At 33.2% G+C, this 18,645-nt stretch overlaps 2 protein-coding genes across 4 annotated transcripts; both read right to left on the reverse strand.

Annotated features, from left to right (window-relative positions):
* Nucleotides 1-526: 526 nt before the first annotated feature.
* LOC106757249 (transcription factor bHLH130) lies at nucleotides 527-3,936 on the reverse strand. 3 transcript variants are annotated; one of them, XR_001375504.2, is made up of 7 exons: nucleotides 3,056-3,936; nucleotides 1,875-2,191; nucleotides 1,615-1,785; nucleotides 1,381-1,446; nucleotides 1,234-1,302; nucleotides 999-1,130; nucleotides 527-866 (listed from the first exon to the last, which is right to left on the reverse strand). XR_001375504.2 is itself a non-coding variant. In XM_014639877.2 (6 exons), the coding sequence occupies exons 1-6, from the start codon at nucleotides 3,555-3,557 to the stop codon at nucleotides 1,059-1,061; spliced, it is 1,197 nt and encodes a 398-aa protein (XP_014495363.1). In that variant the 5' UTR covers nucleotides 3,558-3,935; the 3' UTR covers nucleotides 884-1,058. The 3 variants fall into 3 exon arrangements, 1 of the variants encoding a protein (XP_014495363.1); XR_001375503.2 differs by having other exon boundaries at nucleotides 527-869; XM_014639877.2 differs by lacking the exon at nucleotides 527-866 and having other exon boundaries at nucleotides 884-1,130; nucleotides 3,056-3,935.
* A 10,578-nt stretch (nucleotides 3,937-14,514) lies between these two features.
* LOC106757940 (receptor protein kinase-like protein ZAR1) lies at nucleotides 14,515-18,328 on the reverse strand. The gene is made up of 2 exons (XM_014640800.2): nucleotides 16,659-18,328; nucleotides 14,515-15,379 (listed from the first exon to the last, which is right to left on the reverse strand). Exons 1-2 carry the CDS (start codon nucleotides 17,956-17,958, stop codon nucleotides 14,718-14,720), a joined length of 1,962 nt encoding a protein of 653 aa, XP_014496286.1. The 5' UTR covers nucleotides 17,959-18,328; the 3' UTR covers nucleotides 14,515-14,717.
* Between the last annotated feature and the right edge of the window lie 317 nt (nucleotides 18,329-18,645).

Here is an 18,645-nt window from a genome sequence, read left to right on the forward strand (position 1 = left end):
TGATAATATAAAATTAGATGACGTAAACCTATCCCTAAAGAATTAAAAGCATTTTGTAAGTGTATTAAGCCACCAATTTTGGGATAATTTTAGTTATATGAGAAGAAAATAAGTTTTTAAGAATACTTAAGGAGATAAATTTTTGGAAAATGATATTTTTAACACCATTTTTTTTTACATCATTTTACACTGCACACGTCTGGAAGATTTCAAATTAAAAAAAACTTTAGTTTTTCTCTTCCAAATATACAATTACCTTAACTTTTTTTAATTTAAAATCGTCCAATCACATCTTGACAGGTGAAAATGGTGTTAAAATATTATTATCTTAAATTTTTTGACAACTTAAACGTCTTTATCTAAACCTCCTCATAGGAAAGTTCAAATGTGCGTACAAAACAAACGTTTTGGAGCCTTCTTTTTACATACACACTTTAACAGGTTTCAGGCTTTCTGTATCAAATTTGTCATAAAAATATTGTACAGACTAACATTCCTGTCAGTCCAAACAAGTTTAGCTCATCCATTGAAGCAAATTGCACTAGGTATTGAAGAGTTTCATTTTGGATATTATGTTCGACAAGACTTGTTACAATACAAACAAGTTTGGCCTGATGCAAATAATAATATTTGCTCCTGTCATGGAATAGACCCCTAAACGTCCAAATTTAAATGATTTTCTTCTCAGAAAGTGATATCCTTTTAACTTTACTTTTGTCTTTATCTTTCAGCTGTTCATTTCAACCTGTTTTGCTATTTTGAGTGTAAGTGTCAACCTTTTGCATCAGATTTTTCTAACCATATCTTGAATCTCTACAAGGATCCAAAGGTGGAGTGAGGTCACAGCTGCATCACTTTGCTATTTTCTACTGAAAGAAAAATATATTCAAAAAAAGAATAACATTAAAGTAATTCATTACATTTTTTTGTATAAAAAATTACAAAATTAAACTATTTGATTTATTGTCTGTGTGACTCATCACGTCAAAATATAGTACCCGGGTCATATCCACCATCCATGTTTGCATAGCTCCTTTCATCAAATTTACAAAAGAAACTCAAGCAATTTTATCTGTTTCTGGTTTCTGCATGTTTGTACATTTGCATTTAGCCCTTCTTTCGCTCAGATTCTGCAGAAAAGCATTCAAAATGTTAGTGCATGCATGAAAAGAGCATTAGTTGCATGGCTATGACTATGGGGAGTTCTAACAAATAACTTCTCCCTTTGAGCACCTTGAATTGATTCTGAAGGTTCTTTATGTAGTCTACAGCCAAGTCTAACATCTCTGCTGTGCTGGTTTGCTGCCAAAAACTCAAGAATGTTAACATTCCAAACACAAAACAATGCAAGGGCAAATCAACTTCTGTTTTATTTCTGACCTTCTCCATATTTGGAACAAGCTCTTGCAATTTTCTTATTCGTTCACTGATCCTAGTTCTTCTCACCTGAGAACAAGTACTTGTTAGAATAATCTTTTCGCACAATCATCATTTTTTATTATAGTTTTCGCAAAGGAACAGAATTTCATTTTAATCGATAGAATAGAACTTCACCATACCAAATGTTTGTGAAAACAAGTTTTGGCACTAACAGATAACATGATACTCTCTTACCCTTTCGGCAATGCTTCGAGGATGAGTAGCAAAGCCTCTCTTTGCTCTGATTTTACAAGGAACAGAATCATTAAACTGAAGCAAGTTGTCCATAGCAAACATCTCCGAGGACGTTCTTGGCAAACTCAAATGATACGAAAGAGAATGAACTTGATTTCCCAGCTCTCCGTTCTGAGTGTATGAGAACATATTTGTATTAAGAACCAGAAAAAAGTTCGGAACAATATATACAACAAGAAAATGGAAAATCCCAAACAAACCTGAGCTTCAGAAAGTAATTCATCATTACTATTTCGTTGTCTTTTGGCGTTTGACGTCTCATTCCAAGAAGCATAAGGGAATCCAGGGCCGTAATATCGAGCATCACCATTGCTACCTCCATGTCTACCATCCTCGGGGCTAGTTACCCTAAGACCCTCCGTGCCCATTTTAGAGGTTGGTGATAAAATTCCCAAAGAAGAAGGACTCCTTGGTGAGAAGCTAATGTGATTCTTCATTCTGTTCATAGATATTCTATGCTCACCATCAATGCCATTAACACCACCAAAGTTTTCAACACCTTTCATACCATCGTACCCTGCAGTTTTCAACATGACACTGAAACTACTTCAGTAACAGCTAGGTTTATCTTCGTATAAAATTTGGAAATGTATTTTCAGAATTTTTAATGCATATCTCCAGTTTTGGATACGCAAAATGAACAGGGAAGAATATATGGGAAGTGTAGATTAAAATTTGTAACGTTAAATTTTGATTAAAATTAAGTTCATAAGTAAAAACAAACCAAATCTCACTTTTACATGATTAAGTTCTAAAGAAAAAGGTTTTTAGACAAATTTCAAAACGGAAGCATATTTTTGGAGATAATTATGTTACGAAATTGAATTCATTCTCCAAACTCAATATGGAACCCTTCAAGTTGAAAAACAACCATTAACATGTGTTGTTTTGCGGTTTAAGGTATTTTGAACACTCCCAACCATATTCTGAGAATTAAGAGTTTCTTTTCACAAGATCATGTCAATGTGTATGCCAAAGTTAAAGTCCTCAAACCGAAGTTGCTACAAAAAGTATGAAAAGACAAGCTTAAAGTTCAAATATTGACATATGTTGTTCGTTCCGTACAAAAACCACAGCTTTAGAAAGTTATATAAGCGCTTTGTTGACATTAAGTGTTTATAGAAGTCTTCCCAAATCAAATTATTACGTTGGGAATCATAAATAAATCTTATATGTCTAACCACTCATCATATCCTTGCTGTCTAATTTCAAAAGTCAGAACACGCAATTCCAGTTGAATAAGCTACCACCACCATCTTCAACAGATTGATTTCATTCGGCATAAACAATTTCCATTTGGTGCTAAACAAAACGTACGGACAGCCTAAAATCTGCCATAAAAAGTAGTAAACAAAAACTGAATAGAGAACAAGTACAGTACCGTTGTGAAAGGAGATGCTGTTAGAGAAATTGCCAGAAGGGAAGCTACTCTGCCTGAGAAGATTGGGATTAAAGATTTTTCCGCCCTGATCCATTCCCACAGAACCCACCATCATAGATGAAGAAACAGTTACTGTAGAGTCATGCCTCGGGTACCGAGAGGGTAACACAGAAGTACTATAACCTTGCTGGGAATTCATGCGAGTCAGAGGTGATAATGATGAGGAGGAGGACGATATTGTTGACTCCTTCGGTTGTTTATTCTCATTAGAAACCTTGTTATCTACGAATTCTCGTAAGGTAGGGGATGTCGTATCGAGGGTGTCGCCGGAATTGAAGAATCTTAAAAGTGGTTCAGAACCCTCCCAGGGGTTGGCGTTGACGGAAGAAGCTTCGGGTTGTTTGAAGTTGGCGAGAACTTGAGTGGGGGCAGAGCGAAAGCGAAGTAAGCCGGAATTGGGCTGGTGTTGTTGCTGAAGTTGGTAACGGGAATTGGAATCCATGGTTTGGTAATGAGTTGAAAAAGAAGGAGTGAAGGTGATACTGATATGAGGGGCTAGAGAATCATTATGATGAAAATCGAAAAGGTTCTGGAAGTAACCCAAATGGGAAGGAAAAGGAAAAGCTTGGTGGCTCAAAATTCAAGGAGGGGCTTAAAGGGAAGGTTGAGAGGTCGGTGTTGTGCAGAAGCGAAACAGATAAACACAGAAGCAGTGAAAAAGACAAGGAGAGAAATATGTAGGCGTGGAGAAAGATAAAAAGATACGTGTTAGTGCAGTTTCAGAAAGAAACCTGATTATTTTGCTTTTTGAAAAAAGAGAGCAAGAGCAAGCAAGTTCCTGTGAATGAACTAGAGAGAGAAAAAACACAGAGGACAGAGAAAGTGTATGCAGAGAGAGAGAAAGAGAAAGAAAAGGAGCTCGTTGAGTTTTTTTTTTTTTTTTTTTTCTTACAAACACAAGTTCTAAAATCAAGATGAAAAAAAATATATTTACGGCATAAATAATGAAATTTAATAAGAAATAATTGATTTTGTCTTTGTAGCGTTTTGAGGCAATTGAACCAATGAGAATTTTGAGGAGTACATCAAGCAGCGTCACAGGACTGGATACTGTTTGTCTGTTCTTAGATTGCTTGATAATTCCGAACACCAGAAAAGATTAATTTAATTGAGTGCAATATAAAATTCATTTGNTGGTACATTTTCTTTTGTATTTATAAGGTTGTTTATATTTTAGGTTGGTTAAAATAAGGTTTTCTTTAAGTGCTTAACAACCCTTGAAAACATTACGAAACCTATCACTTACTACTACTTGTTCAATCTTGACCTATATTAAATCCATTTAATACTAAAGAAGAAAGTGCATGAACGAATACTCTAGCGCCAATGGTTTATACTCTTTAACAGCATAATGAAAAATCCATTGAATCAAATCAAGGATAAAGAAGACATGCTAATGCTTCTTTTCTTAAACTTCTAATCTTAACCTCAATTTTCTTCTATAAGGACAAAATTGGTAAAGAAAATGCAAGTTTGGAAATATGGACAATATATATATATAGTATGCAGTTTTATTTATGGAAAGACTGCGCGTGTGAGCGTAATCTGAAACGAAGGAGAAGAAAAACCGACGTGGCAACGCTGCTTGTCACTGTTTACACGACAAAATCCATCGTATATCTGTCACCACGTCATTCTAACCCATACTCATACGTACTAATGTACAAAGAATATACACGTCCTTGTATGTAAATAATTTTCATACAATTTTATTTTTAATGTTATAATAATTTTTTTTTCTAGAAATTGTTTTTATTATTGTAAAAATGTAGACATTTATGTGAGTTTCCATGCGTATTTTTTAAGAGAACTTCTATTATTGGGTACAAAATGTGTATTTAATTAAAGGTAGAAAGATTGAGCATTTAATTAAAAAAACTAAAATAGATTTTGAGGGACATGAGAAATAAGAAATAAAAAGAGTGTATATCATTAAAAAGATGTACGAGTAATGAGATGAAAATGATTTTTGATGAATGATATTGATTAAGATGTACGATAGTTACATTTTTTTTATTTTATATTTTATATTTACTATTTTCAAACTGCTATCAGTCACCGCTGTTGATTAATTAAAAAAAATTAATAGTTTAATATTTCAAAAAAAAAAATTATTTAATGTACAAGCAAAGAGTGCTTTTTTAAATTTTTGGTAGGTAAGAGTTGTGAGTTATAAAGGCCTGGTCCACCTTCTTTTCTCTCTTTTTATTTATTGATCTTTTTTTCGCCTTCAACCACGTCTTTTGTTATTAAGAATGTGACTTTATTTTTTTATTTCTTCTTGAAATCTTACCACATTACATATTAACTTACGTATTTTAAAACATTTGTTTTTTATCATAATTCATTAAAGTATAAATATAGAATTTGTTCTAATATCTTTTAATTTCCTACTTTTTGAATTTTGAGCCCTTTTCTAGTCAGCTTGGTTGAGAGAAATAATTCCCAAACTAGTTTATTCTTTGAGTAAATTTTGAAATTGTTTGAAAATATTTCACTAGATTTTTTAATTTTTTATGTTATCTACTATTTTTTTATATTCATTATTTGGAAAGTGTATAATAGTCAAAGAAAAATAAGAGTAATTTAAAGTTATAGTTGATTTTTTTTAATTTTATATTTGTTATTGGATACTGAAATTTGAGTAGTATATTTGAATTGGATTAACTCATTGATTTCAATGGTTGCATTGGTTTTGATTTTGACAATGGATTAGAAGAGTAAAAATAACCTAGCTAAATTAATTAATATATGTTTCATTGAGTCCAAATGGATGCTTTAAACTTGCTATAATAATTGGTTTGAGTAAAAAAAATATATTTAGAATAATTTGATTATTTTTAAATTGTTTTTTATATTTCTTTTGAACATTGAAATGTCTTTTAAAAAGCATAAAAAAAATGAGTTTAAATTTAAAGTGCAAAATATTATCATTTGGTTAATAAATAAGAGTTCAAACATTAACGTTAGAATGTCTTTTAAAAAACATCCAAAAAAGAATTTAAATTTGAAGTGCAAAATATTATCATTTGAGTTAACAAATAAAAGTTCAAACGTTAACTCTTCTCACTTAAGCTAGAAGCTCAAATTTGACCAAAACATTGACAATATGTGTTCATATATATATATATATATATATATATATATATATATATATATATATATATATATATATATATATATATATATATATATAAATGGTACATTGATTCTTATTTCCAATAACTTGACTTTTCTTAAAGATTGTATAAAAATCTATGTGAATGTATTTGGTAAATTATTTATCCATTACATGAAACAGATTTATTGTCTACCAAATGTCCTATGTAGTTAAATAAATCACTTTTAAGTATAAATAATGAGGAGCTACTTCTGTGAGAAATTTGTTGCAAACCTAAAATAAGTACTTTTGATCCAAATAACAGTGCTTAAACTAATTATACCTCTTTTGATCTATATATACAAAGATAAGTACAGTTAAAACAAATTAAGTAAGTCATTTTAATTATTATGTTATTTATAAATCAATTATAATTCAATATAATAAGTTCAAGATAAAAAAAATGTCTTAAAACCATTTTCAAATTAAACTATTATATTTAATTATGTACAAAAACCAAACTAAACCAAAATTTGTTATTAAAATCAATCTAACACAATATTAATTTATCTACCCTAATATTATGTCAAAATATAAATCCAAGTAAAACTAAAATACATTATCTTATAACATGTATGCATTTGTACATGAATTTATGTTGTAACAAAACTTAATTCTCCATTAAAATTTATAAGTACTATACATATATGCCTAATACACTTAAGTCTCGGGAGGTTGAAAGCACTTTAACAAGACTGTCAACAAACACGTTTCAACTTTCGCGGTTTAATGTATATATACATAGTAGTAGTACACCTCAGTCCTAGGATGTCAAAGACATCTCAACAAAACTCTTAACTAGTACGTCTCGATTATGGGAGGCTAGTGTACATATGCGAGCCTAGTACATCTTGGTCCCCAAATGGTTGACGACACCTCAACTTGCATCACAAAGTCAATGACATGTCTGTCACTACTATGGTATAAGTCCACCTAGGTGAAAGAACAAATTATAAGGAAATTAAAGATAAGTAGATGCATTGAAGAATCCCTAAAACAAGATAATCTTGCAAACCATATACCTAACAAGTAAGGTGAATCAAAGAAGCGAGCTAGGTTAATACATGACCCAATAAAAGCATAGGATGAACACATACCAAGCATGCCAATCCATGGAAGAGAGAAATTCAATATGGCCACCATCTATTAAGTAGGAAGTCTTCGAGGAAGGGTATCCAAGAGGCTAAGAACCTTACAATCGTTGGTTGTCATCATGGTCCTCGGCCAATCATCATAGTGAAAAAGAAAGGAAACTTAGGCTTTTCGCCATCAAAGAAATAAAAAATGACCAAAATGATTTATCATTACCCTAAAAAATGTGTTTTTAAAACTCTTGAAAAAGGAAGTATAAGGTGTAAGAAGACATGTTTTCAACTACACAAATAAAGATAACCAATTAACTAGGTCTTTAGGGTGAGTACTGTAATGATGTAAGAACATAAGGGGAGATGGTGTTAAGCCTAAAAGCTTACAAAGAATCCTAAACGCTTGCAAGGCCGCCCAATCGTTTTGAGAAAGTTGTGTCAGTGTCACATTTAAAATACGAAACCACCCCATAACAAAGTCATTAAAAGGAAGCAAGACATTCAATTAACTAGTTCTTTATCAACCAACCAGTGAATTATAATTAGAGGAGGATGGAGATGAACACATACCTGGAAACCAAAGCGACAACTAGCTAAGAGTTTCGTCGACTATCAGAGCAAGAACAAGAGGTCTCTTATTGTCCTTTCATATCCCAACCGTTAGTCTGCTCATATCCAAGGGTCTGGAGAGTGACTATCACATTTCCCAATAAAGTATGCCACATCACTTTGGGTCAGGTCCATTCCCGTGTCACACCCTTTCAAGGCATTTCAATCCTTTCGCGTTCTTCGAGGTTTGGAGACTACTATATCCAACAACTCAAGATAAAGGAATTTTTCTTGCAAAGATTGTAATGCATCTAAGATGTCTCAACCCTAAGGGGCTAGCGCACATTAAGAGGTCGCGTAAACCTTGACTTTTAGTTACAAGTTTGTTAAAACTGTCAACTAACATGTCTTGAGGGCTAGTTTACATATATGCCCAGTACAATTCAACCTCATTTGGTCGAAAACACCTCGACAAAACTCTGAACTAACACGTCTCAACTCTGTGGGGGGACTAGTTTATATATGCAGGCCTATTACATCTCGGCCCCTAGATGATCGAGGACTCCTCGACCTATACCACAAATTCATGGAAACATGCGTCATTGTTGTGATAAGGATCCACTTAGGGAAAGGACAAACTACATAGGAAACGTGTGTCGTTGTTGTGGTAAGTAAACACATTACGAAAACTCTAAAATAAGGTAATCATTTGAACCTTATGTCCAAGAAGTAAGGCACGCCCAAGTACTATAAATAATCATTATTCACGAGGTATGTTTGTGATATCATTTATTATAATCTCACTATCTTACTATCAATAATTAACTAGAGCGTCATAGTGTCTTTGTAGGCTTTCCCATCAAGGTCACGTCACCCTCATCGAAATAAAACATCCCAACATCCATAATGAAGAGAACTTATCATCAAAAAAACATAGAGAAGAAGTTAGTATCAATCTGGATAAAAGACTGATATATCTCTAGATATATTTCCGACAAAAACACGTAAAAAAAAACATTAAAATTTATAAATATAAAAAAGTACAATTTTCCTTAATAAAATTCAAACATTCCACAATTATTAAATCAACTACACATTCACTTTCTTCAAGAGCACGAACACTATCAAACTTGTTCAAAATATTCAAAATTCAATTAATGTGCATGTAATTACAAGTAATTTTTGAAACTCCAATTTTTCAACCAACCATATTTATTAACCGAATGTAACAAACATACAAATTAAAATAAAACTAATTTCCTTTACCTATTTCATTCATATCCTTTTCACTTATATACGTGTTGTAGATGAGTTTAGGATTTAATTAAAGTTTAGAGTCAATAACTCTTTGATCACCTCTAAGAATCAATTTATAGTCATCAAATATTTCAAAGACAAGTTCAAATTTCATAAGACTATATCTTCCCTTCTCAAACTACGAACATATTTGGAAGAAAAATATAAGAAAAGACCAAAATTAAATACAGGAGACAAAAACTATCCAAAGCAACTCTCACGATGCTTTGAAAATTCCCTTCACTGGAATGTATAAACTCAAGTTACAGTGCAAAGAAAAAAGAGTAGTTTTTAGCTTCAAAGGGAAGAAGGAGAGAGGAAGTCTTAAAAAAAAAAAAAAAAAAAGAAGAGAAGAAGTGAAGAGCCGATTACTTAGTATAAAGGAAGGAGTTGTTATTTACTCATCTATTTACAACCCCTGCCTACAAAGTTCACCCCTCCATTCCCATTTTTCTTTAAAAAAAAAAACCCAAAACAAAATGGCAAGTTTGTTTACTATTTTTTCCTCCTCACAGAAACAGATTCTCATCTCCCACTCAAACACACTACCCTTTTAAAAATATATAAACTAATTCACAACATATAATTTATATATTAAATATATCAATAAATAACTTAGAGCTTACACATAATTTACTTTAATTATTTCGCATATTTATATTAAGACATAACAATAACTTTATTTATTTATAATTTTTTCCATATAACAAGCTAAACAAATTCCAATAAACATGGTGAAAAAGGAAAACAACAAGTGCTGCATATTAAAAAAGAAAAAATAATTCTCTCGAGCAACTTATAAAAGAAATTGTTATCGAAGGTATAAAAATTTATAACATTTTTCTTCGATTGTATAAGCAATACAACATGAATGTAATTAAAAAAAAAAACTTAAAACTAAAATTGAGTAGACATAGAATAGGATTTTGAAGATATTTTCCGTATAGTGCAAGAGAAAGAAAAGGTTTGAGCTTGATTCCCTTTTCCTTTATTGGGGAAGAATAAAGGAGAACATTGCATAACGCATAGATCCAATTCCATCTCTATCTGTCTCATCATAGATGAATATGGGCAATCAATTTTGGAACAAATTCTTAGGGTACAAAAAATCCTATACAACTTCAACAGAAACAACTTGGATAGAATCTAATCCCCACTTTATACCTTTACAGTAATCATTGTGATTACATTTTCTAATTAAGAAGCCGCCAAACTCACATGAAGGACATGAAAATATCTAACTATTATTGTTCTTGTGATGTTTTTGGCAATAACTTGAGTTTTAACGTTAGAACATAGAAATGGTGGTGGTCGTGTCTCTTTCTGCCGTGATGATAAAGAAAAAGAGGAAAAGAAACCAAAAAAGGCCAAAAAAAGGAGAAAAGGTAGAGAGGTACAGAACAGGGGCACGCATTTAATTCAAATCTCTGCAAAATTTATGTGTGGAGTGAAACAAACACACGTGAGCACTGAATCCTTTTTTTTCTTCTTCTTACTTTACTTATTTTTTCATCTTTTTTATACTTTTTTTTTTTTTTTAAGTTTCCTTCTCTTGAAGCATTGTTTATAACATTAGCTAATAAGTTTACAAGCAAATCTATTGTCGCTTCACTTAGATATTTATAAAAGTATATAAAGGGAGAGAAGAAGTATAAAAAAATAATGGTTTTCGTCTTTTAATTTACGTTTGGGATTGTGTAGTCAATTAATCTTTCAAATTACATCATTCAAAAATGAAAAATATAATATTTTTTATTTTGTATTATACTTTCTATAATATAAAATTTTATAATACATTTTTAATTATATAATTCAAAATATAAAATTTAACATTTTAAATTACTCAAGTAAAATTTTAGATTTGAATTACACGATCCAAAACATATTTAAAACTTTACAATAGTTGCAATCCTCCTTTCTGCATTTTGAAGAACTCGTGACGCTTCACCTTTTCTTCTTTTTCTCTGGGGGAGAAGGAGAATAAAGGACAAAAATGTCATTTCATTAAGCGTAGGGAATGCAATAAGAAAACATGGAGTGCAGGAAGCGATGGCCTCAATTCATGGGTATGTTATTTCATGGATAAACTTTGGGTCATTATTTGGCAGGCTGCTTCTGCACATTCCTGTTTTTCTTCTTGCACCCCATAAAAGTTTTACTTTCCAAACTTCCCCTCATTAAAAATATAATAAAAGTTTGTACACTTCTTTACTTTTAATATTTTTTTTGGGGTAAAATTTTCTTATACACACTCTAAAATTGAACTTGGATCAAAAGGAACAGAAAAAAAAAATACACATTGACAAAAAATATTTTTGATTATTCGTCATTTTGTTAATAATTTTTTATATAGTTTAAATTATTTGTAGTTTTATTTAACTTCTCAGTTTAACAAATGTATCAAATCATTATCTAATTATATTTTGTAATAAGTTTTTGTTCTAGGCAAGAAAGATGCTGACATTCTTAACTAGTGTTCCATATTTGTTGTCATATTTTAGGTTTTAATAAGTTCTTTTTATAACCGAGTATTCTTATGTACTTATAACTTTATTGTAAGACTAAGATCTATTTATCTTTGGTTTATCATTTATTTTCTTAATTAATGATTATTTGAACCTACTTAATTATATTAGGTTTAGTTACATTATTTGGTAAATTTGTCCTAGATTACATATTTATTCTAATTAAATTGTTAATATTTGTATTATTATATTTCTAAGTAATTTTAAGTGATAAATCATATCCTCAATACATTACATATTTTTCTATTACTACATGTTTTTTTTATGTCCAATTGTTTAGATTGAGGGATGAATTCGAGAGAGTAAAAAAGAAGTGAAAAGAGGGAAAAAAAGTCGAAAGTGGGTGAAAAGTTGGTAGTAAATTTAATTTTATATTAATATACTTAGATAATATTCTATAAAATAATTTTTTTAAAAACAATTTAATGCAAAAGATAAATTTTAAAAACTGTAAATTAAAGTGAAGATTGATTTTAAATTAAAATAAAAAAGCTACTATAAATCCTAATAAATGAAAAATTATTGTAATTATTGTAATTATTATTTTTTGTTTATATATTTTTGAATAATTTATTAAGTTATAATAAATTTTAAATATTTTATTAGTTACTTAATTCAGATTTTTTATTTAATTGATTATACGTAATTTATATTAAACCTTTTTGTTCTTCTTCGTTATTCATAGAAGAAAGTTTTGTAGCTTGTTTTTTTGTTATTTCATGCCTCATTTTTTAAAACTTTCATTGCATTTTTTAAACTTAATCACATAACTCTCAAGTGTTTGAGTAACGAGACTTAAATCTTTAAACGATACGAATTATATTAAAGTAGATCAAGATATTATTTATCATTAGAATTTTTATAATTGTCACTGTTTCTAGTCATATAAAAAGTTGACGAGATTTTCCCATACATATTTCTTCAATTTAATTATGTCAAGTTCAAATTAATAAAAAAAGCTATGAATAATTAAATAGTTATAAATTATGAACAATTAAACGATTAAAAATATGCAAAACACAATTTAGAAATTATATAGTATGTGGTTGAATACTCATCCCAATTATAATCTTTAAATAAATTATATAAGATAATAATAAGATATTATTTGTGAGGTATTTAATATCACATAACTTCAAATCAGTACAATTGAAAAGATGATTGTGATAGATAAATTATTTACTGAATATCGAGAATTGTACTACTTAAGGAACAAGTTCAATGATCATTAGTGGATATTAAATACTGGGTACCAAACACTATATTTTCCAAATCAAAGCTTGCATCAATCCATTGATAACCATGTCCCTCGCCATATCGCCTACCAGTACCTTTTTATGTCTATGTCTGTCTAAGACATTCTCATGTCAGATAACTTAGCCAAAAAACAAGTGTAGTTTCCAACAGATAAGTCGGCCAATATGCCTCTACACAATAGGCTTATAACTATGGGCCATTCGGATGGGATCCATGGTCAGCAAAATGTATCTACGTGTCTATAAATATTATTTTAATCATATTTTGACTTCACTTTTTGCATTAATCAATATTTGACTAGAATTTCTAACTAGTACTAACTTGAACGAAGAGTTTTCTATCAGCACCCTACTATTCGGTAGACAACAAATAAGATTTGGAGGATGAGTATTGGATAGGAGAAAGGAGACTTTACAAGGAAAGTTCGGTTCTACAATAACACATCCAATTAAAGTTGTGGGAAGATAAGATTATGAAAACAAAATTACTAATTTCACAAAAAATATTCATATCCAACCCAATAGACATACTAAAAGGTACAGTCCAACAAGGCTCATTAAGTCTCTTCATTCTGGATCAACCCAAACTTATATATATATTCAAAGTGTTAAGAAGTAGACTTTAAGTCATAAAACCGACTTGTAAGATAAGGTTTTTACCTACTTATATACTCTAAATTGACTTTATCAAATGTTGGACTTCCAAGAGAAACAATATCTACATATCATAACTTATATCGACAATTTAGTATTATGGTTATTATTTATGATGAGATATCGTTATATTATTATTCACTATACTGTTATTATATATGTTTAAGGTAAGTATTATTCCAAGAGGAGCATCATAACCTATGTTCATCCTATAAATACAACTAATATTTTATAAGAAATATTTACTTTATAATTACCCATAACCCCTATATTCATAAATGTCCTAAACTTGATAAACAAAAATTTTCATTCCAACTAACAAGAGCTCTTAAGATACCATTAGAATCTTGTCACCTGTCTACAAATCTAGCTCAAGATCCCAGTAAAATTAGATATAAAATATACACTTAATCCTACATTTTATTATATATCTCTTGCTCTATTTTAAAGCTATTGAGAAGTTGAAATAGCTAAAGAAAGACACTGCATTAAGAATGTGTCCGAATTTAGAGAACTTGTGAGCATATATTCCAGAAAGAAACTTTTCACCCTTAAGCCATGCCATGATACAAGTTTAACCTTTATCTCATTGTTTGTGTTGTTTGAGTGCTGGTGAGATTTATTTGGTGAGTTTGGTGGGGTGCATCCTCAACTCCTTAGTCACCTTTCCTTCTTTTCTCTGTTTCTCATGCAATACCAACTATTCAAGATTGGACCAGTTGTTGTCAACTACAATATTATTGCCTCTTAACCATTCAAAAATCCAATGATTTTAACGCTTTCAAATTAATTTTCGAAACTAATTTTAAATTAAAGTGATACCTGTGAGAGTTTCTTTGTATAGGACAATCTTAACTATTAACTAGATACCATATTTTTAAAACATACTAACCAGAATGTTTATAGGAGACAAAACATTCTAGTTAATATGTAACACAACTATCAAATTGGGCAGCTTCATGATTTCCTTTGAAAACGAAAGGAACATTTTCCATCGAGACATTGGAAGTTACAAAACCAACCTCACTAAACACATCAAAGAAAGAAAAAGAAAAGAGTCTAGCACAAGAACCAGAACTATACATGGTTTTCTTGTTTTTCACTGTATTTGATGTGATCAAGGCTCTCTGACACGGTTTTCATTCGTGGTCGCAACTCTGGATCGAGTTCGGTGCAGTTCAGAGCAATATGAAATGCAGCAATGACTTGCTTTTTAGCATAAACTTCAGGGATGAGTGCTTGGTCAATGATATCAGACAGTGGCTGCTCCTCCCTGAACGCATTCCTCACAAAACTCTCCAGCACCTTCTCATCATTTTCTGCTCCAAAATCTGGCATCCTACCCGTCAAGAGTTCCAAAAGCACAATGCCAAATGAATACACATCACATTTCTGAGTGAACTTGCCACCGGCCATACGCACCTCAGGTGCCAGGTAGTGGTTAAAGGAAGCTGCAACCTTTGAACTCATTGCAGTGGTTACAGAAGATTGGTTCAAGCTGTTCCGTTTTGGAGGCATTGCAGTAGACTTTGGCGGGCCCAAACCAAGCCGAGAAAGTCCAAAACCTGACACGTATGCATGGAGCTCATCGTCTAGTAAGATTTTTGTTGCCTTAATGTTGCCATGGATATATTTGCGACCACTGAACTCGTGTATGTACATCAAGCCCTTGGCTGCTTCTTGAGCAATTTTTAACCTTGCTGCCCATGACAATGGTGGCAATGAATTGGAAGGCCCACCTGCAACCATACACACCAAATACAAAGAAGAAAATGCTTGAGAAAACCTAAGTAGAAAGTGGAAACTAAAAATGATCTCACAACAACCACCAGTGTATGAGATCGCAAACAGTGCCAATGATTTTACTTAGATAACACTGCTGATCCTACAGTAGAGTAGAGTCACAATAAATCCATTATTTAACATCAAATTTGATGGATAGTGACTTCATTGTTATAATGCTCAATACACATTACTTCGAGGACCACCGCATTACATGCAAGAAGAAAACCTGTAGATGCAGCCTAGAATCGGTAGAAGACAATAATCCATCGTGGCAAATCACTGAGGTATAAAAATCACAGCATTGGGACCGTGGTCCATGGGATTTTCAATCACCCAAATGGCCTCATGCAAAGATATAAAGCATGATTACTTTTTTGCAGCTATCACTATTGGCACAAAACTAGGACCGTGAAGATATTATGGAAGAATGCGACTGAATGTTCACAAGAAATTCTAGAACAACTGTAAGCTAATAAAGGATATCAATTAAGAGAAATTGTCCCAAGAGAAAACTACAACACACTTTTTCGAATTTACTGTTTTATCATTGATTCAAGTTTAGTTTAGACAGTAAATGGAGAACGGGACCCTCCTAAGATAATGGACCATGCAAAAGTTATAACCACCGATGGAAAGTGTGTTGCCAGCATCACTCATAGCTATGATAGCAGGTATTCACCCGCATAAAGCAATAACTCATCACGGACAAATTACACAAAAAAGGGATTTTGGTTATCAAGAGCAGAGGCACAATTCACAAAGGACACGATGAGCATGGCCCCCAAAATATGTAGTGGAAATACGAAACACCACTAAAAGGATAGAAAAAGAGAAGACACATGTGAAAGTAAAAAGTGGGAACAGGTAAGTGTTTCATCCACCAGCTCCTGCATATGTCCCAGTACAATCATCATGATGCTAATCACATGATCACAAAATTGACTTTCGAAAAGGAGTAAAAATTAGAATTTAAACTCATCATCACATGGTGGCCATCACCAATTCAAAGTCCCACACTCAAAATAAGCGGCATGTTAAGCATTGGCCTTATGCAACTACGCTGCAGAAAATTTAAGCATACATACTAGTTCCATTTTAAGAACAGCAAGAAACGCTGCAAAATTACACGTGACTTCCACAATAACGCATCCACAATAACATCATATATGATCATTAATTGCAGAGTTAAAGCACCCCGAATGAATTTGAAAAATAAAGACAACGAATTGATACCGTGTAAAGCAGTGTGCAAACTTCCATTGCGAATGAAATCAGTGATAAGCAGCTTCTCATCATGGGCATAATAATATGCTCTCAAAGGAACCACGTTGGGGTGACGAACCCTTGCAATGGCCTCCACCTCAGACTCAAACTCCTTAAATCGCCACGTGGCATCACCCTCACTGAGTCGCCTAACAGCCACCACATTCGCCGCCGCGGAAGACCCTCTTCCGACCCCGACTACCTTGTACACAATCCCACTCCTACTCTTCCCAACAACATACGCAGACGCCCTAAGCAAATCCTCCAACTCCAACTCAAACCATTCGTCCACCACAACAAATTTACCATCTTGCCCCTCGCCCACATCCACCTCACCCTCCAACTTCTGCCCCCCCAATTTCCCCTCCTCGCGGCCGCCCCACCGTCGCCGGAAAACCCATAAAGAGAGAGAAACCGCTCCAACCGCGACTGAAAGCCCGGAGATGACCAGAACAGCGACGGAGCCGCCACCGTGTGGTTTCACTCTCTGGTCTGAGCCTTCGGGGTGGAGCGCATTGGGGTTCTGAGGGAAACCCTCTTCAGGGTTGGCGAAAATCCCAGGCTTTTGCGCTTCAGGGCATGCGGTTTGCAAGGGGAAGCCACAGAGTCCAGGGTTGCCAGAAAACGCGGTGGGACCCTGGTTTAGCAGGGATCCCACCTGGGGGATTTTCCCGGTGAGGTTGTTGTTGCGGAGGTCGAGGCTCACAGCCACAGGCAGGTTAGCAAGGGTGGCCGGAATCCCGCCGGAGAAGAAGTTGAAAGAAAGATTGAGAGTTCCGGTGAGAGAAGTGAGATCGGAGAGGGTAGGAGGGAGGGAACCGTTGAGATAGTTGGAGGAGAGGTCCAAATGGCGAAGGAACTTGAGGGAGAGAAAGTGCGAGGGAAGGGAACCACAGAGCGAGTTGTGAGAGAGGTCGATGACAATGAGGGTTGTGGCGTTGAAGAGAGAGGGAGGAATGACGTTGGAGAAGTTGTTGTATGGAAGACTGAGTCTTTTGAGGGAGCTGAGAAATCCCAGTTCAGAGGGAATGTAACCGCTGAGGCTCTTGTCAGGGAGAGAGAGCTGCGTAACTCTGTCGCCGGTGCAGGACACGCCGGGCCAGTGGCATGCAGTGGCGTCGTTTTCTGACCAGGAGCTGAGGACGCCGGTGGGATCGGAGTCTACGGCGGCTTTGAGGGCAAGCAGGGAGAGCCCGTCAGAGTTGAGAGAGGTGGCTGGAGGAACAACGAAGAAGAGAAAGAGTGATAAAAGAAGATGATGCATTGGCATTGTTGTTGGTTAGTGAAAGAGCATTAGTTGTTTATGGCAAGTAGTGAAGTACAGAAGAAGAAGAAGATGAAGAAGAAGAATTAGAATGAGAATGGTGGAGTTTTTGAAATTGGTTTATTTCTCGAGGTGGGATTTGAATTTCTCTGACCGTCCTTGCTTCCACTTTAAATAAATACTTGGGTAGCATTATGTTCCAAGTGGGTTCAGTCAAGTTTAGTCAATCTTGGTTCACAGTTGAGAATAAGATAACAGAGTCCATCCAAAAAAACACATTTGTCCTGTAATCGTAATCTACTCACAGTGTGGCTTGTTTACAATTGTATTTAGTTAAATCATAGCAATTATAGGAAAGAGTTGAAATTTTGAAATGAAATACAAAAATTTGGTTTTAATTAGTGATGTCAGAAAATGAGTGATGATTATGAGTTATGTGTTTGTAGTTTAGCGTATTTTTTATCTGGTGTCAGAAAATCGTATAAACAAGGACACCACGCCTGTGACTCTTCTTTCACTTTTTCCAGTTCCAACCAAATACGGCCCTATGCTGCTGCTGCTACCAGCATACATCCCGCAAATCCATTTACTAGGAGGCATATATGCAAGTAAGTTTTTGTGATTCATTACATGGGTCAAGCTGAGAACAGTTTTATGAATATAGATTTCAATTGACCACATCAAATAATTGGT

The sequence above is a fragment of the Vigna radiata genome, chromosome 3, assembly GCF_000741045.1.
Source record: "Vigna radiata var. radiata cultivar VC1973A chromosome 3, Vradiata_ver6, whole genome shotgun sequence".
Taxonomy (NCBI): domain Eukaryota; kingdom Viridiplantae; phylum Streptophyta; class Magnoliopsida; order Fabales; family Fabaceae; genus Vigna; species Vigna radiata.

Bases quoted from the DNA above. Each gene is read 5' to 3' on its own strand.
- LOC106757940 (XM_014640800.2), bottom strand. From the start codon at position 17,958: ATGCCAATGCATCATCTTCTTTTATCACTCTTTCTCTTCTTCGTTGTT. The intron at 15,380-16,658 runs GTATCAATTCGT...GTATGGTTGCAG, and splicing joins TTTGCACACTGCTTTACACG to GTGGGCCTTCCAATTCATTG.
- LOC106757249 (XM_014639877.2), bottom strand. From the start codon at position 3,557: ATGGATTCCAATTCCCGTTACCAACTTCAGCAACAACACCAGCCCAAT. The intron at 1,786-1,874 runs GTTTGTTTGGGA...TCATACACTCAG, and splicing joins AATTACTTTCTGAAGCTCAG to AACGGAGAGCTGGGAAATCA. The intron at 1,131-1,233 runs GTGCTCAAAGGG...GCTTTTCTGCAG, and splicing joins ACCTTCAGAATCAATTCAAG to AATCTGAGCGAAAGAAGGGC.